The sequence below is a fragment of the Medicago sativa genome, chromosome 2, assembly GCF_051527215.1.
Source record: "Medicago sativa cultivar Bolivia chromosome 2, Bolivia_mono, whole genome shotgun sequence".
Taxonomy (NCBI): Eukaryota; Viridiplantae; Streptophyta; class Magnoliopsida; order Fabales; family Fabaceae; genus Medicago; species Medicago sativa.
In genome coordinates, this window is record NC_140750.1 from 57,897,192 (window position 1) to 57,921,232 (window position 24,041).

Genomic DNA, 24,041 nt, shown 5'->3' on the forward strand with positions numbered 1-24,041 from the left:
CCTTGGTCCTCTTCACAGCAGTAGTCTGTGGGGTTATGCAGAGGCAGATGATGACAGCTCGGTAATATATATATATATATATATATATATATATATATATATATATATTTAAATTATCGCGATTTACTCAAGACATCTTATATTTAGGGACAAAGTAGTATAAGTTAGGCTAAATTATGTTTTTTGTTACTTAATTATTTAACTAGTATCGTTTTGGTCCCTTAATTAAAATTTGATTTATTTTGGTATTTTAACTTTATCTCTGTTACACATTAGTTTTAATTCAAAAACGTTAGAGTTTCTTCATTTTCTTCTAGAATTTTTCTGGGATTTTTGTTGTTGAAGGTTGATCAGTTTACCCAAAAGAGTTGTAATGAATCCCACGTGATGTATAAGATTCAGTTGCAGCCAAGGTAAATTCCTTACTTCTCTTTACTCCTTCCTTAAAAGATCAGATTAGATAATCGTATACACTTCACTAGAAATTGACCATCTATTTTATATTCTATGTGTTACTGTTATGTGTCTTGACAACACAGGAAATATACAATTTGTATTCTTTTGGAACAGATCAAGATAAAACATATAAAGACCTTGACACTCTATAAATAATGTTGTTTAAGTCACGTGTCTTAGAAAAGATGAATCATAGAGCTGAAAACATAGAAGAATTGTATTTGTCTCATTTAGAATTGGCTCACTTAAAAGAATAGTTGTTTCTTACAAGAGCAACTACCTAGAAATATCTTGTAAGTACAAAAGAAATATTCGTTCATGAAATAAAAGAAAGTTTTCATGCTAAAGTTAAAAAATTTGATGTGATGTGCTAATTTGAAATTTGAATTAGAAAACGGTGAAGGTTGTCCTTGGGGGCACCGGTGAAGACGTACTGCCGGATGATGACAACCATAACGGACCTCCTCCACTTCCCTCTTTATCTTCATTTTTAGTCATGCTTACCCACTATAGTGCGCCGTAACAATGTTCCCTTTGCACTGCCTGGTACGTTGATCATGTATTAATGGGTTGAGGTTTTCTTATCTAAAATCTGCTGCTGCTAACCCATAACGTGGTTAGGGATAAAGCAGTACATATTTTATTTTCTAGAAAACAACTTGTTATTACGGGTAAGACTATTAATTTAAGGCAATATGTTATCGCAAATTTGGTGTAGTGTCACTTACATTTATCAAATCATACATTACAAATTTCCGATTAAAATTGATTTTGCGAAGTCTGATAGCAACTTGTAATCTTGCATGACGAATTCTCTAATGTTAACATTTCAAGGTTGATTATAATAGTACTAGTTTAATGGGGTCTTAGTCTTTGTATTATTTTAATTGTTACACAGGAAACATCCAAGAAGCAAGAGCATTGACCAGAGGCTTACATCACATGTGGGTCTTGCCTAATAAAACAAAGAAGTGGAAAGAAGAGGAGTGCCTTATATTAAGTTAAAGAGAGTTTACAAAATACATGAATTTGAGAGATAACTCTTTTTGGAGAATACAAAAAAGTGTGGAGCATATTTAGAGGTCAGTTTCTTCCTTGTTTTGTTGTCTGTTTTTTTTTTTTTTTTTTCTCCTTTCTATTTTTACAAAATTAGCAATGCTTTATCTTTTTAGTTTTAAATTTTTTGTATGTCTGTGCAGAGCAATTGTTTGTGACCACCCTTCTCCTGTAATTGTATAGATTATAGACCTTACAATTGCATTGCACTAGAGAAAATATGATCTGGTACTGGGCTTAGACCCTCTTTTTTACCAAAAAAAAAAAAATATAATTTGTTATTTCCCGTTGCTAGCTCTTGACATAGTACCGAAGATTTATTGTATTGTTTTTTCAATTCTATCTACAAAAAATTTACATCTTCTTAGAAATCGTGGTTGGGCTAACACAACCCCACGAAACCGGCTTGCGGGGTGAGGATTGACCCCACTTATAGACATATGTTCATGACATATTTTGTCCAATGTAGGACTCTTTAACATATCCCTTGTATCTTTAATAAGATTTTTGAGATGAGGCAACAAGCTAAATTTTTCATTCGAGCCTCTGGTAAACTTGGACTCCACCGAGGAGTGTGCATAAGCCTGTCAAAAGTTAGGGGATACAAATTAGGGAATCCCATATTAGTGTCGGGGACCGAGGTTTCAGAGAAGTTAAAAACTGGTGCTGTACTGCTGTTGGTATGCTCGAGCCCGTTCGATCAAGATCGGATAGTCTAGATTTCAACCTTAGAATTTTCTATTACTTAAATAATAAAAAAACGCTTAAAATCTCAAATGTACGATCTTCATCCAATGGCTCCCAGAGGATGATTGCAGTCTTACTGGAATTTTTTTTATCCGACCCTAAAATGACAAAAAAAAAAAAAAATCTATGGGAAGCTAGCTAGTCCTTGACTATTTATTCCTGTTCTGTGACATGGCCTTGCTTATTGTTGATCCATTGTATTGTTGAATAGCTACAGCCACCACCTAATCCACGGCAGACAAGGGTGGAGCCACCAAGGTGGCCTGCTGGTAACACACCTCAACATACTCTAATAAAAGGAACAAATAGTGTATCATTTTTTTAACTTGTGCTAAATCATACTTTTAGTCCTTTAACTTATTTTTAACTTTGGTTCTTATAAATCTTATACTTGGCTCTCCAATACACTCCAAACATATTCTATGGGACTGAATTTTTAATGAGGGACTAGTATTGAGACACGTGATCATTTATTGAATTCCTTTATGTTATTTAAAAGAGACAAGAGTTTTGAAGCTCATGTAAGAAGAAATAAGGAATTTACAGAGTTTTGTACAACAGAACACAATAATAAAATACTACTATGAAAGTAGAAAATATAAGAAAGTGAAAAAAAATTTATGGTATGGTTTACACCTATACTTTTGGCTATGTTCCCATCAACCCATGCAACCATGCCCATCTAGTTTCAGAGATTTTGTGCCCAAATTTTACAAATGTTATAAATTTCGAGTTGTAGTGGCTATAAAATTAATTGCTCATTCCTTGATATCCTATTACACTAGCAGTGTAGTTGTTTAAAATGTCTTAAAAGATTTTGAGTTTTGATCATGGTCCTCTTCAAGATGAAATCCTGGCTCCACCCCTCAGCACATACCTACCATGACAGAATCTCCCTTCGCCTTCCGTAGAAAAAAAAAAACCTGTTTTCAAATATATACTGATAAGTGTGTCTTGAAAGTATCGATTAAGCAATTTAAAACAGAAAGTATACATTAAAAGGTGCATTAAGAATTATTTTTGATGTTCTGTTAGTAGGTAATATTGTGAATAAAATTTTCAATAAGCATTATTAGGTAAGAAAAGTTGAAATGATATTACAATAACTATAAGTCTTCTAACTAACATATTGATAACAACTCCAACATTTCAGCTTATTCTTATCCTCTCATCTAATTCTTCCGTAACAACCTATATATACGTAAAAGTATTTTCTTAAATAAGAAAGGAGATTGATTCTTATGGACGATTTAAAACTTTTTCACGCATGCATTTAATCAAATCACACAGTGGTGCCACTTTGGTATGCTTGCTCATTATAATATCTTTAAAATATCTACATGGCGAGATACAATTGAATGTATGTGTAAAAAATAATTTATTCTTACAATGAATATAAATTAAATTTAACAAGACTGAATTTTTATTTCAATTGCCAAGTTTCTAAATTCTCAAAGATAATCTAAATTGGACTTGAATAGTGAGTACTGCATTATTTGATAGTTTTTATTTCAGTTACATTAAGAAACTCATTATTCTATTCCAAAAGATTATAACTACAAATAACATCAATTTATATAAGAAAAGATGGAATGTCGAGTAAACCCCAGAAATAGTTGAGAGAAATTCACAGCTATCTTTCAATTTTGTTATTTATTGATTGAATCCCTGTTTCATTTCAACTGACAGATAGAAAAAGGGGTGGCCATGGATGTTGTTATTTCAATTGCTGCTAAAATTTCTGAATTTATGGTTGTACCTGTTGGACGTCAATTTGCTTACATACTCAACTACAAGGGCAACCTTGTAAGGATGAAAACTGATATCCAAAATCTGGAGGGAATAAAAGACAGTATGCAACACACTGTTGATGAGGCTAGAAGGAACGGAGAAGAGATTGAAAATATTGTCCTAAATTGGCAGAACAAAGTGGACTACACTATTGCCGAGGCAAAGAAACATATTGAATCTGAAGGCCATTCAAAAGCTAAATGTTCAATGGGACACTTTCCCAATCTGTGCACAAGGCACCAGCTGAGCAAGAAGACCGAAAAGGCGATACAAGATATTTCTGATGTCGCAGCAGAAGGAAAATTTGACAGAATTTCTTACCGTGCTGCTTCTCAAGTCACAATCCCACCGTTCGGTAGAGGTTACGAGGCCTTGGACTCCAGAACATCAATGTTGAATGAGATGATGCTGGCATTGAAGAATCCTAGCATCTTCATTATTGGGGTCTATGGTATGGGTGGAGTGGGGAAGACAACACTAGTGAAGGAGTTAGCTTGGCAAGCTGAGAATGATGGGTCATTTAGTGCTGTAGCTATGGGTATTATAACTGCTACTCCAGACGTGGAAAAAATTCAAGGCCAGATTGCTGATGCCTTGGGTCTAAAATTTAACAAGGAGAGCAAAGAAGGAAGAGCAACACAATTACGGGAGAGGATCACCAAGGAGAAGAGTATTCTTATTATTTTGGATGATATTTGGGGGAGACTTGATTTGACAGAACTGGGGGTTCCTTATGGTAATGATCACAAAGAATGCAAGTTGGTGGTAACATCCAGAGATCTTAATGTGTTGAACTGTGAGATTGGCACTCAGAAAGAATTTAGACTTGAAGTTTTATTTGAGGGTGATAGTTGGAAACTATTTGAGAAAATGGCAGGTGATGTTGTTCAAGAATTCAGTATAAAGCCAATTGCAGAAAAAGTGGCCAAATGCTGTGCTGGTTTACCCTTATTGATAGTTACAGTGGCAAAGGCTTTGAGGAAAAAACATGTCTCTGCTTGGAAGGATGCCTTAAATGAATTAGAGAGATTTGATGAAGATGGGTTGCATAAGAAAGTTTACTCTACTCTTGAATTGAGTTATAATTTTTTAGAGAATGAGGAACTAAAATTGCTATTCTTATTCATTGGCTCATCTGGAGTAAACTTTATCCACACTGGAGAACTATTTTCATGTTCATGGGGATTGGGCTTATACAGACATTCTCGCACATTGACAGATGCAAGAAACAGATGCTACAAGTTAATAAATGATCTCAAGGCCTCTTCGTTGTTACTTGAGTCTGAAGCTGAATTAGTTAGAATGCATGATGTTGTTAGAGTGGTGGCTAAATCAATTGCATCTAGGCTTCATCCTTTCTATTGCGTGCCAAAGTATACTGTACTGAAAAAATGGCCAAAAGTAGATCAGCTTCAAAACTTAGATGCAATTGCTGTGCCTTGGTCTTATATTCACGAGCTTCCTGAAAAGTTAGATTGCCCAGAATTGAAACTACTTGTACTTGAAACTATAGGTGACCATATGAAAATTCCCGATGAGTTTTTTTCTGTGATGAGAGGACTAAAGGTTCTTCAATTATATGGAATGATGCTTACCCCTTTTCCACCACCATCTCTTTGTCTCTTGACAAAAATCATATCATTGGAGTTGTCTGGTTGTGTGTTGGAAGACATATCAATAGTTGCAGAGTTGAAAAGTTTAGAAGCTCTCAGCCTTGAAAGATCTGATATTAAAGAGCTCCCAAAAGAAATAGGACAACTAACTAATCTTCGAATGTTAAATTTAACTAATTGCTCTGGATTGAGATTCATTCCTGCAAATCTTATTTCAAGTTTAACGTGCTTGGAAGAGTTGTACATGGGGAATTGTTTTATCCAATGGGATGTCAAGGAAACCAAAGATCAAAGCAACAATGCAAGTCTTGAAGAGCTAAGGAATTTGTCTCACCTGACTACTTTAAACATAATGATTCAAGATGCTTCAGTTTTGCCCAAGAACTTGCAGGTCTTTGCAATGCTTGAAAGATACAACATATTTGTTGGTGATATGTGGAGATGGTCTTTGGATTGGTCTGGAGGTGCTTCTGAATCCTCCAGAACACTTAAGCTCATGGAGAGAGTGAGTTCAAACATTATTTTGGATGACGGGTTTAACCTCTTGTTAAATTCAGCTGAGGACATGTGCCTAACCAGATTACAGTGTGGTAAGGATGTCCTTTCTGAACTAAACAAGGAAGGCTTTCCACAATTAAAGCACTTGTGCATTCAAGACAGTGCTGAACTGAAGTTCATCATTAACTCAAAGGGGTGGATTCATACCTATCCTGCTTTCCTCAGCTTAGAGACTTTGGTTCTACGAAATCTGTTTAATCTGGAAAAAATATGCCATGGCCCAATTCCGATTCAATCTCTTACCAGATTAAAATCTATTGAAGTCAAAGGTTGTGAGAAGATGAAGCATCTGTTTTGGTATTCCCTCGTTAGTGACCTTCCTCAACTTCTTGAAATAAAAATTTCTGATTGCAAAACGATTACAGAAATAATAGCTGTGCAAACATCTGAAGCTAATAAAGAGATCAGCAAGAGTTTGTTCCCCAAGTTGCGTTCTCTTGAACTTGAACGGTTGCCAAGTCTCATTAGTTTTTGTTCTATGCCTTTGACAACAGCACAATGCACACCTTTGGCACTAATTGATAAAAAGGTAAGAACATGATTTAACATTTCTTCTTTGCTATTTTGTCTTTTTAAGCCACTGAGTTCTTTAAGATGTTTCGATTTTAACAGAGGTAGATTTAAAATTTTCAGATGTTGCATTATTTTTTTATAAATTTGAATGTGCTTATTAATTCCATTTCCTATTTTAATTTCTGACTGAAGTTCCAATAACTCCTATATGTGCTATGTTTGACTTTCAAAAGGGAATGAAATGAACTGATACTAGTTGTCATTATAAAATAGAGTGGAAAGGAGTAAAACTTAACAGCATCATTGTAGCACATAATACTATTGTTCAAGGCCAAGGGTAGTTTATAAACAACTCCCAAACTCCTCAACCCATGAGGCGCCTTTTATAAAGAATAATACCATGAAGGACTTATACCCAAAGTGGACAATACCTCGGAGGGTGGTTTAATGGACTTATTTTTGGAACTTTGGTGTCGTCTGTGGAATCAAATCCACCTTAGCCTCGACTAGAGGTCGGAACAATTATAACTCTTACCATTCTGACTATTCTTCAAACAATGAGATAGAAACTTTGCTTCCTTTTAAACAACCGTTATTTTTGTTCCACCAAATCCCATATCTTTCCATTATCTCACCATCTCACTTTATCTTGGTTTTTCTCTCAACATAAATAAATATTAAAAATGAGATCTTTATGAGAATTTTTTTGTTAATAGGTTGGGATGCCCCACCTTGAACTCTTGAAGCTGTCTAATATCAACTCAAGGAAATTGTGGGATGACAACCTTCCCGGTCGTTCTTGCATTCAAAACATGAAGAGTTTGACAATTGACAAATGTGGTGGCATAGCGTATGCATTCTCATCCTCAGTGGCTAGAGAACTTGTAAACCTGGAGTATCTCAAGATTAGTAATTGCCAAATGTTGGAAGAGATATTTGTCTCCGATGGAAATTTGGGTAGTCTTCCTTCATCTAATAAACCATTCTCTGATGATGAGGTGAGCACTGTCTCCAACTCTGTAACTATAGTTTGATTTTATTTTTAGTTTTGCTTCTTGTGCAATTAACCATTAAAAATCTAAGCATACTGCTGATTGTAGGTTATATTTCCAAACTTGGAGACAATGGAAATCTCCCACGTGAAACACTTGAAGTCAGTTTGGCCCAATCAACTGGCTCCAAATTCCTTCTTCAAACTAAAGCAATTGAAAATTGAATCCTGCAATAAGTTATCAAATGTCTTTCCATCTTATGTGCTTGATAAATTACAGAATCTGGAGACATTGACTATAAGTGATTGTCCTGCACTGGAAGTTGTATTTGAAGCGCAAGGTCTAAAAGCAGACGGGAGTAGACAAATGAGGCTGGGTATGAAATTGAGAACTATCACTTTGAAAGATTTACCATTGCTGAAACATATATGGAATGGGAATCCTAATGAAAGCTTCAACTTTCAAAACCTCTGCCTCTTGAAAGTTACTGAATGCAAAAGCCTTAACCATGTTTTTCCTCTCTCTGTGGCTAAAGAGCTTCAACATCTCCAAGGGATTCATATAGAAAAATGCGGCGTAGAGATTATTGTGGCTCATGATGAAATAGCTGACACAATTCCAATGTTTATTTTCCCAAAATTAACGTCTCTATGTTTTCGAGAATTGTCACAACTTCGAAGTTTCTATCGTGTATCACATACCTTGGATTGTCCTGTATTAAGTGACGTGGATGTGTTTCATTGTGACAAGCTCCAACTATTCAAGCCCGAGTCTCTAAATAACCGAGCCGCTGTCCTAGTTGATACACTACCCCTTCTCTCAATCAAAAAGGTACAATTTACATCTCAATTTACATATCAATATGCTCAATTTGTTGCTGCTACACATAAAACGTCATTTTTAAAGGTGTCTTGCAGCATGTTCTTTTTTTGTTGGAAAAGTATACAGAATAGAGTTCTTTTATAGGTGTGTTGCACCATGTTTACATGCATAAAAGTTTATATAAGTATGTGTGGAATATGGAAATAATTTTCTACAGATAATTTCAAAACATGAATAGAGTACAAATGATCATATGCTTAAATAGACTACAAATGGGGGTCACTAATATACTTAACAACGACAAACAAACAAAACAGCTGAATGAGAGAACGAACAATGGGCGTCAGGAATACCCAAAATATCTCAAACTGTGATTCTGACCCCCAAAAGGACAGAGAGGCTGCCAATGTAGTCCTTCGCTGGAAATAACAATGGCACGGCAGTGCATGAAGGCGCGTCTAGCGTCTTTTGGCCACAATCTTTTGGGTGCTAGCCAGCTTTGGGCCTGCTATCAGCCGATCCTAATGGCAGGTGCGAGGATGCTGGATTTGCGATGGAATGTGGAGAAAGAAAGGCGTGAAGGTGCTGTTTGCTTCCTGTTTGTTTGTGAACTACTCCCTCCGGTCCTATTTATAAGAGAAAATTGGGTCAACAAAAATTGATGTATCTAGACTGAATTTTTAATCAGGTACATTAACTTTTGCGGACCAAATATTCTCCTATAAAAAGGACCGGAGGGAGTAGTATGAAACAGGTCAAAGGCACTATTTGATTGCTGTTTGGTTGTTAATAGGGGTGAAAGCATTCCAATGAACGCAACAATGGGCCACAATGAAGGTGGTTAAGGTTTACCATAACGACGGAAACTAGGATTTATGCGGAAGCAAGCCTCAAAATCTAGAGCTCATGATACCCTGTAGAATTGGGAAATAATTTTTTGAATATAATTCCATAACATGAATAGAGTACAGACACTAATATGCTTAAATAGAACACATTACAACTAACGGGTCTGATTAATGGACTAAGTACAATTATTACACATCATTATATCATATATGCTATTTACAACACTGGAAAACAATGAGCATATTTTTTTCTTTACATATCTATTAGCTTGAATCTGATTACATGTGTTGATTAGGTTTTCACCAACACAAGGGAGCTTATTTTGAACTGCAAGGACGTCACCATGTTATGCAATGGTCAACTTAATGATGAGCTTCTCTACACAGTGAAATCTCTTCGCCTGCGATGTTTTCATGCTGAGTCTGACAAATTTCCATCAGGTTTCTTCCAAAGGTTTATCAATGTCGAAAACCTTAGTCTGACATGTAGTTCCTTCTCAGAGATTTTCTCGATTAGAAGCATTTGCACTGGTCATTCTGAAATAACCATGAAGTTGAGAAGACTATTACTTAATGGATTAAACAACCTTAAGTTTATATGTAGAGAAAAATCTGAGGTGCAACCGGTTCTTCGAAATATTGAAATATTGGAAGTATTTGATTGCTCTGGACTGAAGAATATATTTCCATCCACAGTGCTGTTTGAAAATTTAGAGCAGTTGGAGGTGGGATATTGTGCTGGATTGGAAAATATTATGAAATCATCAACAGCTACCAGTTTACAAAAACTTAGAAAATTATGGATATATAAATGTGAAAAGATAGAAGAAATAGTTGCAAGTGATGATGAGAATGATGCTTTTGAGCTAGCTTTTATGAAATTGGAGTATCTGAAATTTAATAACTTACCAAGGCTAAGAAGTTTCTGCAAGGGAAGATATGACTTTAAATTTCCAAGGCTGCTGAATTAGTTGTAGTAGATTGTCCAATGATGGAAACTTTCTCGCATGGAGTGCTGGACGCACCAAGGCTCCGGGGAGTACATGTGAAGGAACAAGGTGAATTGCATTGGAATGGTGACATTAATACTACTATAAGAAAATTTGCTGCGAAAAAGGTAATGTATACAAAATCGATTATCTCCAATCATGATTCAAATGTTATGACCTGCATTCTCACATTGTTGTTGCTTTTTCTTGTTTATGAACAGTATCCAGAACTCTAAGGATGATTTAGTTTGTCCTTGACATTTGAATGGAGGTTCAAGTCATTAATTCGTCGCAACCAGCTGGTAATTCAGAATCAGCACATTTGGCTTTTCTTTCCTTTTATTTATTTTTATTATATTACATGTTCTTCAAAATTTTGTCGGTTTTATTGCCATACATATCCTTTTTCTGTGTCATTTTAACAATTGTTCTTTCTTTTTATTTCCTACAGGGTGTATCGACATATTTTTGGGTGAGGTTAATCCCTAATGGCACAAAGCGTTTACAACCATCATGGTTTCTCAAGTTTTTGAGATTGAATGGGTGGATTTTAAAGGCAGCTACTTCAGAAGTTGCTATGAGTCTACACTTCTTGTTTTGTTACTTTGCATTGATTTGTTAATTTTTCGTCACAATTTTGTGCTTCTCTAGAAATACAGCTTTCGATTTGTTCGTAAGCGTTCTCCTGGATGCATGTAGAGTGTCTCTACAGAACCTACTTGTTTAGTTGCTTGGCTGGTATTTTACTGAAGAATACATAACCCATGTATAAAAAGACACTATTTGTCTCATTACCAACATCTTGTTAATTCAGCCCCTAAATTGTGTTAATGACACATCAGCTCTTCATTTGTCACGCGCCATTTGAGTTGCAATATAATATAGCCGTTACAAATTAAAGTATCATTTACTCAAAATTCAGTGCCTCTCCATCATTATTGGTATTTCACCTTCATTTCTTTAGCAATGCAAAACACATTAACATAATTTCATGAATCTTATAGAAATCTATTCTCAGCTCACTTAGATATAATCTCATTCTGAACTTAACTATGTTTCATCTTGCTTCTATAATCATTCTTTCTCTCTCAACGTAATTTTTCGGCCACCCTTTCTTCCATAAAAATATGAAGTTCCACCATGCCAGAAACATCCACCAAAGAATCACCAACCTATCAAACCAACATTGCAAAAGGTATCAAATTTATCACTGAGTGCAACGTTAAAATCTCAGAAAATGGACGAAACGGCAACGTTAATGCCGCAGAAACAATATCCAACACAATGTCCCAAAAGAATATTGTCACTTGGACAGCCATGCTCACTGTCTATGCTCAAAATGGTCAAATCACAAATGCCCGTAAACTGTTCGATGAAATGCCTGAACGAACAACGGCTACTTATAATGCCATGATCTCTGGTTATATTCGTAATGGTTGTAATGTTACTAAAGCTTACGAGCTTTTTACCTCGTTTAACGACCTAAATGAGGTGACTTATGCTGCTATGATCATGGGATTAATTAAGGCAAGGAAGTTTGATTTGACTGAGAAACTTTACTGTGAAGCTCCGTGTGAGTTTCGTGACCCGGTTTGTTCAAATGCTTTGATAAACGGGTATTTGAAAATATGCGAAACGAATGAAGCTCTGAAGGTTTTTGAGAATGTGGGTGAGAGTAAGAGGGATGTTGTTTCATGGAGTGCCGTGGTTGGTGGTTTGTGTAGAGATGAGAGGGTTGAATATGCTAGGGTGTTATTTGATAGAATGCCCGAGAGAAATGTGGTTTCTTGGAGTGCGTTGATTAATGGCCATGATTAGGGGGTTTGCAAAGGATGGAAGAATTGGAAAGGCTATGGAACTGTTTGATATGTTGAAAGAGAAAGATGATTTTGTTTGGACAGTTCTTATATCTGGTTTTGTGAGTAATGAGGAGTACGAGGAAGCTTTGTGTTGGTATGTTCGGATGAACCGGGAAGGATGCAAGCCTAATCCTTTAATAATTAGTAGTGTTCTTTCCGCTTTGGCTTCTTTGGTGGCACTGAATGAAGGGCTTCAAATTCATTCCCATGTTCTGAAGATGAACCTAGTATATGATCTTTCAATACAAAATTCACTTATATCATTCTATGCCAAATGTGGAAACGTAACCGATGGCTTACAAGATATTCATAGACGTTGCTGAACCGAATGTTGTCTCTTATAACTCAATCATCAATGGATTTGCACAAAATGGCTTTGCCGAAAAAGCTCTCAATATGTATAAAACAATGCAGAGTGAGGCCTTGAACCCAACCGTATTACTTTCCTTGCTGTTCTCTCAGCTTGCACTCATGCAGGACTTATTGAAGAGGGACGAAATTTATTTGGCACCATGAAATCTCATTACCGGATTGAGCCAGACGCTGATCATTACGCCTGCATGGTTGATCTACTTGGCCGTGCCGGTTTGCTTGATGAAGCTAATGATTTGATTTGTTCAATGACGGTAAAGCCTCATTCTGGGGTTTGGGGGGCTCTTCTTGCTGCATGCAGTGCTCACCTACGTCTTGACCTTGCCAAGCTTGCAGCTCAACATATTACCGAGCTGGAGCCTGCAAATGCGACTCCTTATGTGGTATTATCCAACACGTATTCTGCTTCTGGACAAAAGATTGAAGGCAACTTAGTAAGAAAGACCAAGAATTTAAAAGGAATAAAAAAAAAAAGTCCAGGTTGTAATTGGATTACTATCAAAGATAAGGTTCATTTGTTTCTTGCAGGGGATCAATTACACATGAATATTGAAGAGATAAAAACCATAATATTGACTATAGATAAAGGGATGCAGTGGTAGTATTATTGTTAGCTCTGACATGAACTTTAACTACAGTAATTATTAGTACTAACCATGGAAGTTATATTAGTGTTTAGTAGATTTCAGGTGTTAAAAATATATGTATGTATCTTCTACCTGATATGTTAACAATTAACATACTGATATGGGACATGCTAGAGAAACACACTAAGACGAGATGTATCATTATATTGCAGAAGCTCTCCAATTCTAATATAATTTATTTAGACTTTCTTGTTATCTGTGATAATATTAATAATTTAACCTGATGCAGTTCCTGTGATGTCCTCAGTTTAAATCCCTGCATATGTAATGTTTATTTTGTAAATATTTTCATTATCGCTGTTATTATTATTAGGAATGTATTTTTTTATGTTTTCTTTTAGTGAGTTATGCCCTACTTTGTGGTAGTGTCTCTTATGATAATGTTTTTGCTGTTTTTCAAATATGTGGCACCCTAAACTCATAATAAGAGGACACTATTTTGCCATTCCCGAATAAATATGAAACTAGAATTAACTTTTATAATTTTAATTTTGTTTGCCATAGTCTACATATATTGGCAATTGCATCCAAATTTGACACATTTAACCTTTCCTCAGACCTACAGAAACTGCTACTGTTTTACTCAAGCTTCATTTATGTCATGGTCTTTTTGTGGTTGCTAGTTTTGGAAGCTATAATAGATAGTATACTGTAAACTGTGATGGTTAATTAGATGGTCCATGAAGATACTGCTAACATATCGAAATGGACTTCGTTGAATAGAAGTTGAGGAGAAGAGTTTTCATGCTATATTTTACAAGTGTTGATGTGATGGGCTAATTCAAAATTTGAATTAGGAAACAATAAAGATTGTGCTTGGGGGCACCAGTGAAAAGCCGAAGACTGTGCCGGATGATGAAACCATTGGGGACCTGCTCTCACTCCCCTCTTTATCATTTTTTAGTCATGCTTACCCGCTACAGTGCGCTGAACAATCTTCCCTTTGCACTGCCCGGTACGTGATCCCTTTGGCTAAAACGTACGTACATAGGTTTCATTACACGTTGATCATGTATTAATGGATTGAGGTTTTCTTATCTAAAATCTACTGGTGCTAACCCATACAGTGGTTAGGGATAAAACAATACATATTTTGTTTTCTTAAAAACAACTCATTATTACGGTTACGACCATAAAATTTAGGCAATATGTAATCACAAATTTGTTGTAGTGACACTTACATTTATCAAATCATCGATTAAAATTTTCCGATTAAAATTACTTTTGCAAAGTCTGTAGCAACTTGTAATCTTGCATCACAAGTTCGCTGATGTTATTATCTCTGCAAGGTTAATTATAATAGTACTAGTTTAACGGGGTTTTACTCTTTGTATTATTTTTATTGCTACACAGGAAATTTGTAAGCAAAGTCCGTTGTATGTGACGCAAAATAAATAAGACAGACAAACAGTAGCAATCAAGATATTGAATAATATTAATTGAAACATCCAAGAAGCAAGAGCATTGACCAGATGATTAATTAAACAGTTTGCTTGCATCACATGTGGGTCTCAGTCTAATAAAACAAAGAGGAGTGCCTTATAATGAAGAGAGTTTACACTTGGATGAATCTGAAGGATATCTTTTTTTGGAGAGTAGAAAAAAGCGTGAAGCATATTCAGAGGTAATTTTCTTCCCTTTCTATTTTTACAAAATTAGCAATGATTTATCCTTTCTGTTTTTTCCCTTTGTATGGTCCTGTAATTGTATAGACCTGGCAATTGATTGCATTCCACAAGAGTTGCTAGCTCTTGACATACTATTCCAGCAACAAAATATTTAGATCTCATTTTTTCTAATACCATTTTAGAGATGAGGTAAATAGCTTAAGTAAACGCACACTCCAGCTTCTCTAACTACATGGAGGAAACTGCCCTCTACCTTTCTCTCTATCTCTCTCCTAACACACTCTAATTTTTTTCACTTTTCTTTCTATGAAAAATGCTTAGTTAAAGTCACCAAAAAGATAGGAGATACAAAATTAGAGAATCTCAATCCTTCCTGCAGTGGATATGATTTGTTTTGTAAAAACACCCGGATTAAAATCGATTATTTCTCTTTTAAAACCGGTTTTCAAGACCAATTTTGTAAAAAAAATCCAAATTTTTAGTAAAAACGAATATAACCAATTTAATAAAAGATCAAATTTGAAATTTAAACCACTTTCATGATGAAATTTTTAAAACCACTTTCATGAAACTCACTTATATGAAACTTTTTTTCATTTGAAGTCAATGGATCCTTAGAACTCAATCCGAAGTGAATGGATCCTAACACTTGAATGAAAACCACTTTAACAGGCGACTACATTTTCGCCTTGGCAAAGCGTAACACGACCAAAGGCACTACTTCTGAGTAATGGATCCTTAGAACTACAATAGGCAGGGGCCATCTTTGTGTTTTCCCTGTAAATTATCAAATAATTCAGAGTAGATGTTAGTGTTGTATTGCTTTCAATTTTTCTTGTCTTTGATTAATGCTTTGGAAACAGACGTAGTGCCTAAACCTTTATGTAAATTATTCTGCTATCTTTCTTGCTCTATGCGTCTTTCTCAAATTCTTTTACCGTGTTTTTTGGTTTGGAGAGGGAGGGATGGAGAGAGGTTCCTATGATCCAACAGGACATGGTTTAGTCAACCACAAAAAAAGAAATGGGATTCAGTTATGGTTCAGGACTTCCAACAAAAATCCGGGCTTATCAAAGTGGATTACAGCCCGTTTTGGAAAGACCGGTTAATTTTTGTGTGCAAATATCCAGTTATTGGATATATTTTTGGATTTGGATGTGTTTTTCTCCGTGTAACCGGATATTTTTCTCACCCCTACAGACAAGGGTGGAGTGACCACGGTGACCTACTAGTGCCGTGGTAGCCCCCAAATCTATAAAAAAAAAAAGTAATACAATTCAGCTTAAATAGTGCATCATTTTAACTAAGGCTAAATTATATTTTTAGTCCTTTAACTTTGTTTTGGGTTTAACTTTGGTCCTTTTAACTTAGACTTACCAAAACCCTCAATAGACATATACTACGGGGCTGAATTTTCAATTAGGGACTGGTATTGAGACACATGATCATTTGATGAATTCCTTTTATTGTATTGTTATTTTGAAGATTTCAAGTTTTGATCATATTCATAGTCCTCTTCAAGATTTCAAGTTTTTCAAAGAGTAAAGTGTTTCAAAGAGTAAAGTTTATTCATTGAAGTAATATTAAACTTGGAAAACTAATGAAATAGATATTGACAAGTGTATCGTGAAATTATTGTTTAAGAAATTTAAATCAGAAAGTATACATTAAAAGGTGCATCAAGCTTTATTTTGGATGAATTTGTCAGTTAGTAGGTAATCTTTTGAATAAAGTTTTCAGTAAGCATTATAAGTTTAGAAAAGTTGAAAAATTAAAATATTTCTCCTTAACAACCTATAAACGCGTATCTTTCAAAGTTTAAAACTATCTTTCAAGTTTGTTATTTATTGATTGAATTCATTGTTTCATTTCATCTGAAGATAGCAAAGGGGTCACCATGGACGTTATTATTTCAATTGCTGCTAAAATTGCTGAAATTATGGTTGCACCTGTTGGACGTCAATTTGGTTACATACTCTACTACAAGGGCAACCTTAAAAAGATGAAAACTGATCTCCAAAAGCTGGAGGGAGTGAGAGACAGTGTACAACACACCGTTGATGAGGCTAGAAGAAATGGAGAAGAGATTGAAGGTACTGTGCAGAACTGGCTGAATAAAGTGGAAAACACTGTTGATGAGGCAGCGAAACTTATTGACACTCAAGACCATGCGAAAGGTCATTGTTTTATGCGAAACTTTCCCAATCTGTGCAGAAGGCATCAGCTGAGCAGGAAGACTAAAAAGATAATACAAGGGATTTCTGAAGTCATAGCAGAAGGAAAATTTGACAAAATTTCTTACCGTGCTTCTTTTCAAGTAACCGCCACACCATTTGGTAGAGGTTATGAGTCCCTGCGCTCAAGAACATCAATGCTGAATGAGATGATGCTTGCATTGAAGGATCCTAACATCTTCATTATTGGGGTGTATGGGATGGGTGGAGTGGGGAAGACAACATTAGTGAAAGAGTTAGCTTGGCAAGCTGAGAATGACGAGTCATTTAGTGCTGTAGTTATGGCTACTATAACTGGTTCTCCAGATGTGATAGAAATTCAAGGCCAAATTGCTGATGCTTTGGATATGAAATTTAACAAGGAGACCAAAGAAGGAAGAGCAAGAGAATTGCGTGAAAGGATAACCAAGGAGGAAAGTATTCTAGTTGTGTTGGATGACATATGGGGAAGACTTGATTTGACAGAATTGGGGATTCCTTTCGGTAATGATCACAAAGGATGTAAGGTGGTGGTGACATCCAGAGATCTGAATTTGTTGAGCTGTGAGTTTGGTACTCAAAGAGAATTTAGACTTGAAGTTTTACATGAGGAGGATAGTTGGCAATTGTTTGAGAAAATGGCAGGTGATGTTGTTCAAAATTTCAATATAAAACCCATTGCAGTAGAGGTGGCCAAATGTTGTTCTGGTTTGCCCCTATTGATAGTTACCGTGGCAAAGGCTCTGAGGAAAAAAGATGACTTTTATTGGAAAAGCACATTGAATGAGTTAGAGAGATTTAATCAAGAAGGCCTGCATAAGAAAATCTATTCTGCTTTGGAATTGAGTTATAATTGCTTAGAAAGTGATGAACTAAAGTCACTATTCTTATTCATTGGTTCATTTGGACTAGATTACCTTCACACTGCAGAACTGTTTTCATGTTACTGGGGGTTGGGCTTATATAGACACTCCCACACATTGACAAATGCAAGAACTAGATACTACAAATTAATAAACGACCTCAAGGCCTCTTCACTATTACTTGAGTCTGAAACCGAATGGGTTAGAATTCATGATGTTGTAAGAGATGTGGCTAAATCAATTGCATCTAGGACTCAGCCAACCTATGGGGTGAAAAGGTACAGTTCAATAAAACAATGGCCAGAAATAGATCAGCTTCTACAATTCCATCAGATTATCCTACCTTGGTCTTATGTTTACAAGCTCCCTGAGAAGCTAGAGTGCCCCAAGTTGAAGCTACTTCTAATTCATAATATAGGTGACTATTTAGAACTCCCCGATGACTTCTTCTCTGGGATGAGAGAGCTAAAGGTCGTTAATTTTTATGGAATGATGTTTACTCCTTCTCCACCACCATCACTTTGTCTCTTAACAAAAATCCAATCGTTAGAGCTGACTGGATGTGTGTTTGAAGACATATCAATAGTTGCAGAGCTGAAAAGTGTAGAGATTCTCAGCCTTGAAAGATCTGATATTAAAGAGCTTCCAAAAGAAATAGGACAATTAACCAAGCTTCGAATGCTGAATTTAACCAACTGCTTTGGACTGAGATTCATTCCTCCAAATCTTATTTCAAGCCTAACGTGCTTGGAAGAGTTGTACATGGGGAATTGCTTTATCCAATGGGATGTCAAGGGAAGCAACAATGCAAGTCTAGAAGAGCTAAGGAATTTGTCTCATCTAACTACTTTGGACATAATGATTCAAGATGCTTCTGTTTTGCCAAGGGACTTGCAGGTCTTTGCAAAGCTTGAAAGATACAACATATTTGTTGGTGATATGTGGAAATGGTCTTTGGAATGGTCTGGAGGTGCTTCTGAATCGTCAAGAATACTTAAGCTCGTGGATAATAGTAGTTCAAGCATTTTTTTCGATCGTGGGTTTAACTTCTTGTTGAATTCTGTTGAGGACATGTCACTAGCGAAAATACAATGTGTTAGAAATGTCCTTTATGAATTGAACAGGGAAGGTTTCCCACAATTAAAGCATTTACACATTCAAGACAGTACTGAGTTAAAGTACATCATTAACTCAATAGGGTGGGTTCATCCCTATCCTGCTTTACCCAACTTAGAGACTTTGACCCTTCAAAATCTGTTTATTCTTGAAGAAATATTCCATGGCCCAACTCCAATTCAGTCTTTTACCAAACTTAAATATTTTGAAGTCAAAGGTTGTAACGAGTTGAAGAATATTTTATGGTACTCCCTCGTTAGAAACCTTCCTCAACTTCTCGAAATAAAAATTTCTGATTGCAAAATGATTACAGAAATAATAGGTGAGCAAACAACTGATGCTAAGAAAGAAATCGACAAGATCACGTTCCCTAAGTTGCGTTCTCTTGTTCTTGAGCATTTGCCTAGTCTCGTTAGTTTTTGTTCCGTGCCATTCACAGTTGATAAGGATCTCAAAAAGCGCGGTGAAAATTATGAAGGTACACTGTGCATACCTGTGGCCCTAATTAATGAAAAGGTGAAAACATGATTTAATGCTTCCACTTTTCTATTTATCTTTTTAAGCCACATAGATCGCCAAATAAGATCTTCATGAATTTTTTTTTTGTTAATAGGTTGAGATGCCCCACCTTGAACTCTTGAAGCTGTCTAATATCAATTCTAGGAAACTGTGGGATGACAACCTTCCTAGTCATTCTTGCATTCAAAACTTGAGGAGTTTGACAATTGACAAATGTGGTAGCATAGCTTACACATTTTCGTCCTCAGTGGCTAGAGAACTTGTAAACCTGCAATATCTTGGGATTAGTAATTGCGAAAAGTTGGAATGGATATTTGCATCAGATGGAAAGTTTGACAATCTTCCTTCATCTCAGAAACCAATCTATATTGATGAGGTGACCAATCTTTAACTATTAACTATTGTTTGATTTTCTTTCATTCTGCTGCTTGTGCAATTAACTGTTGATCTGATTATATTACTGATTGTAGGTTATATTTCCAAACTTGGAGACATTGGAAATCTCCCACATGGAACACTTGAAGTCAGTATGGCACAGTCAACTAGCTCCAAACTCATTCTGCAAACTGAAGCAGTTGAAAATTGAATTCTGCAATGAACTTTCAATTTTAGTTCCAGCTTATGTGCTTAATAAATTACAAAACCTGGAGATAGTGACTGTAGCTAATTGTCCCACACTTGAAGTTGTCTTTGAAACACAAGGTCTTAATAAAGATGGTGATAGACAGACAAGGCTGGAAATGCAAATGAGAACTCTCAGTTTGGAACATTTACAGATATTAAAACACATATGGAGTGGGAATCCTAATGAAAGCTTCAAGTTTCAAAACCTTTGCATATTGAAAGTTATCGAATGCAAAGCCATTAATCATGTTCTTCCCCTCTCGGTGGCTAAAGAGCTTCAGCATCTCCAAGAGCTTTATATAGAAGAATGTGGCATAGAGATTATTGTAGCACAGGATGAAATGGCTGACACAGTTCCAATACTTATATTCCCAGAACTAACATCTTTGAGTTTTCAAGATTTGACACAACTTCAAAGCTTCTACCGTGGATCACATATCTTGGATTGTCCTGTTTTAAGATATGTGGATATCCTTCATTGTGACAAGCTTGAGCTATTCATGCCGAAGTCTCTAAATTATCGAGACAATATTCCAGTTGATACACTGCCCCTTCTCTCAATTGAAAAGGTATAGTTTGCATCTTAATGTTCTGTCCACACATGGGAGACTGCTTTATGCACATATTTAGTTTTTGTTATACACAAAAAATATCGTTTTTATAGGTGTCTTGCGGCATTTTATTTTCTCGTTGAAAAAGTAAATAAAATGTGAGTGTTAAGGGATGTATTCAATTACGATTTGAATGGATTTTAAATGGCTTTTTTTGTGATGAAAAATTATTGCGGTATTTAGTTGCTAAAATGGATTTCATTGGAATTTTAGTTAGAAAAAGTTTTTACCTACCACATGAGATTTTTATGGATTCTCAGTTCTTATTTATTTTGTGCATTATCATCTCTCTCTCTCTCTCTCTCTCTCTCTCTCCATCTCTGCCATTTCTCATTTATTTCTTTTATTTCGTTCATGTTAAATGTATTGCATATGTAATATTGATGTAAATTGTAATATGTCATTAGTTAGATATTTTTTGTATATTATGGATTTTTTTGTAAAATGTTTCGATACTACAAAGGTGCGTTTGTTTGATATAATGACAGGTAATACATATCCGAGTATTTTTCTATATAAAAAAATTATAATGCATACCAGTAATGATCCTCAAAATAAAAATTAATTATTAACCTCCTCAAAGCATCCTTGTGAAATGTAATTGAGATGATCACATGGACTGGTATAACTTTATGCAAAAATAATCTTTTAAAATCTCCGTCCTCGTTTCGTTCCATGTTTATATGTGCACAAAAGTTTATATGATTATGTCTAGATAAAAGTGTAGATTATTCTTTTCGTTACATAGCTATTAGCTTAAATCTGATTAATTATTTTCATAGGTTGTCACCAATGCAAAGGAGCTGATTCTGAACTGCAAGGATGTCACCATGTTATGCAATGGTCAACTTAATGGTGAGCTGATCTACACAGTAAAATCACTTTGCCTACGGTGTTTTCATGACAAATCCGAAAATTTTCCATCTGGCTTCCTCCAAAAATTTATCAATCTGGAATATCTTAAGGTGTCATGCAGTTCCTTCTCAGAGATATGCTTGAGTGGAAGCATTTGCGCCGGACATTTTGAAACAACTATGAAATTGAGAAGACTAGTACTTGCTGGATTAAAAAACCTTGAGTTTATATGTAGAGAGAAATCTGAGGTGCAACCGGTTCTTCGAAACATTGAAATATTGGAAGTATATATATGCTCTAGACTAAAGAATATATTTCCATCTTCAATGTTGTTTGAGAATTTAGAGCAGTTGGAGGTGGGTGATTGTGCTGGATTGGAAAATATTATGAAATCGTCAACAGCTACAAGTTTACAAAAACTTAGAAAATTATGGATATATAATTGTGAAAAGATAGAAGAAATAGTTGCAAGTGATAACGAAAATGATGCTTTTGAGATAACTTTTATGAAATTGGAGCATCTGCAGTTGAGTAACTTACCAATGCTAAGAAGTTTTTGCAAGGGAAGACATGGCTTCAAATTTCCACAGCTGCAGAACTTATTTGTAATAGATTGTCCCATGATGGAAACTTTCTCTTACGGAGTGTTGAACGCACCAAAGCTCATAGAAGTACATGTAAAGGAACAAGATGAATGGCATTGGAATGGTGACCTTAATAGTACTATAAGAAAATTCGTAGCTAAAACGGTAATGTTTATACAATATCTCCAATCATAATTCGAATATTACGGCTTCCATTCTCATATTGTTATTTCGATTTCTTGTTTGTGAATATCCAGGACTCTAAGGATGATTAATTTTGTCGTCAAAATTTGAAGAAGGCTCAAGTAATTCTTCACAACCGCCTGGTAATTCAGAATCAGCACATGGGGCTTTCTTTCACCCTTTTTCGTTAATAATATTTCATGTTCTTCAATATTTTACTGTTTCATTGCTATACATTACCTTACCTTTTTTGTATTTCAGCTTAACATCTGTTCTTTCTTTTTTATTTCCTAGGATGTATCCACATGTTTTGGGTGCGAGGCTAATCCCTTACGGCATGAGGCGTTTACAACTGTCACAATGTTTAAGTTTGATGACTTTTCTATGATAATGGCTTCTGTCTCTTGTTTTATGTGTATGAGATCAATTCATAATTATTGACACTGAATTTGTGGAATTTACCAGTGTTAGAGTGGCTCTGTTATAGTGAGTTAATTTTCCATGTATAGATAGACAGATTGTATATGAGAGTCGCTTTTTGAAACACGTTTTTTGTTAATACTCATTGATTTTTTTTCTTTCCATATCTTTTTAAATCTTCTCTTATTCATAAGTATATTTTTTTTTTCTTGTCCAGTCATTATATTCTATTAAACTTTTCATGGTAAGTGCGCCAGAAAAGAAAAGTAGAGAAAGACAGCTAGAAGCATAAATACCAAATGTCCAGACTCTTTGGAGGATTAGTTAAGTTAATAATTGGCTCAGATGCATGTATATATGTATCAAAAGTCTCACACGGAATAGAAAAAAAAAAAATGACCGCATTATTAAAATTTAAGGTTTATTTTAACACAACTATAAGACTAATCTTTCGAGTCGAATAAGACTGAAATGAATGGTAAAGTTCTCTCTTAAGATATTTAACACAACTGCATTCTCAGTATTAGATTTGAACTCATGGCCTTTGGTTAAACTGAAAAAGATCATCTATCATCTGATAGTGTTATGAATGGTTTAAGTTGAGAACCTACTGAAAACAACTAATCAAATACACCTAAATTTTCTAATTTTTTTTATGACAATAGTTTTGTTGTTTATTTTAATTTGTAAAAATAACACAGGGATAATCAATATCAGGCAAAAAGAGTAGTATCAAAAAGATAAGATGACCATTTAGTAATTTGAATCAAAAGTCTCCCATTTAATAATAAAAATACCAAAAAAATACCGCATTTGCATTTTGCAACAATTATGTAAGCTACCACTCTTTTGTCAAAAAAAAAAGTAAGCTACCACTCTTGTCATAAAAAAAAGAAAGTAAGCTAGCACTCACAACCATACTCGGTTGATAGTGTAACGTTATTATGTAGTGAAGAATGAGTTATTTGAAATCTGAATCTAAAGAGTATTTTTAGAGTATTTGTTAAGATGATAAAAATGAAAATATTGTATTAAAAAAATGGTGAAAAATGTTAAATTTAGCAAGTTAAAATATTGTTGAATTAAATACAAACTTACTATTTTTAGTTTCCTTAACAAATGTCCTAACACACTTGTTAACCTATCCCTATTTGTAATCATA

The 24,041-nt window shown here is 35.1% G+C and overlaps 1 protein-coding gene and 2 pseudogenes across 3 annotated transcripts; all 3 read left to right on the plus strand.

Moving 5' to 3' along the window:
• The first annotated feature begins 847 nt into the window (after positions 1 to 847).
• LOC146949254 (putative disease resistance protein At4g27220) lies at positions 848 to 10,548 on the plus strand (annotated as a pseudogene). The gene is made up of 6 exons (XR_015027183.1): positions 848 to 1,002; positions 1,355 to 1,538; positions 3,949 to 6,750; positions 7,451 to 7,732; positions 7,835 to 8,557; positions 9,693 to 10,548. The product of XR_015027183.1 is annotated as a putative disease resistance protein At4g27220 (transcript).
• A 930-nt stretch (positions 10,549 to 11,478) lies between these two features.
• Positions 11,479 to 13,348, plus strand: LOC146949255 (pentatricopeptide repeat-containing protein At1g53600, mitochondrial-like; annotated as a pseudogene).
• Positions 13,349 to 14,836: 1,488 nt separating this feature from the next.
• LOC146949256 (putative disease resistance protein At4g27220) lies at positions 14,837 to 23,041 on the plus strand. Of its 2 annotated transcripts, XM_085745345.1 has the most exons (7): positions 14,837 to 14,887; positions 16,772 to 19,599; positions 19,697 to 19,978; positions 20,073 to 20,795; positions 21,620 to 22,441; positions 22,534 to 22,602; positions 22,754 to 23,041. In XM_085745345.1, exons 2-6 carry the CDS (start codon positions 16,789 to 16,791, stop codon positions 22,549 to 22,551), a joined length of 4,656 nt encoding a protein of 1,551 aa, XP_085601471.1. In that variant the 5' UTR covers positions 14,837 to 14,887; positions 16,772 to 16,788; the 3' UTR covers positions 22,552 to 22,602; positions 22,754 to 23,041. The 2 variants fall into 2 exon arrangements, with proteins under 2 accessions (XP_085601471.1, XP_085601470.1); XM_085745344.1 differs by lacking the exons at positions 22,534 to 22,602; positions 22,754 to 23,041 and having other exon boundaries at positions 21,620 to 22,471.
• The last annotated feature ends 1,000 nt before the right edge of the window (positions 23,042 to 24,041 follow it).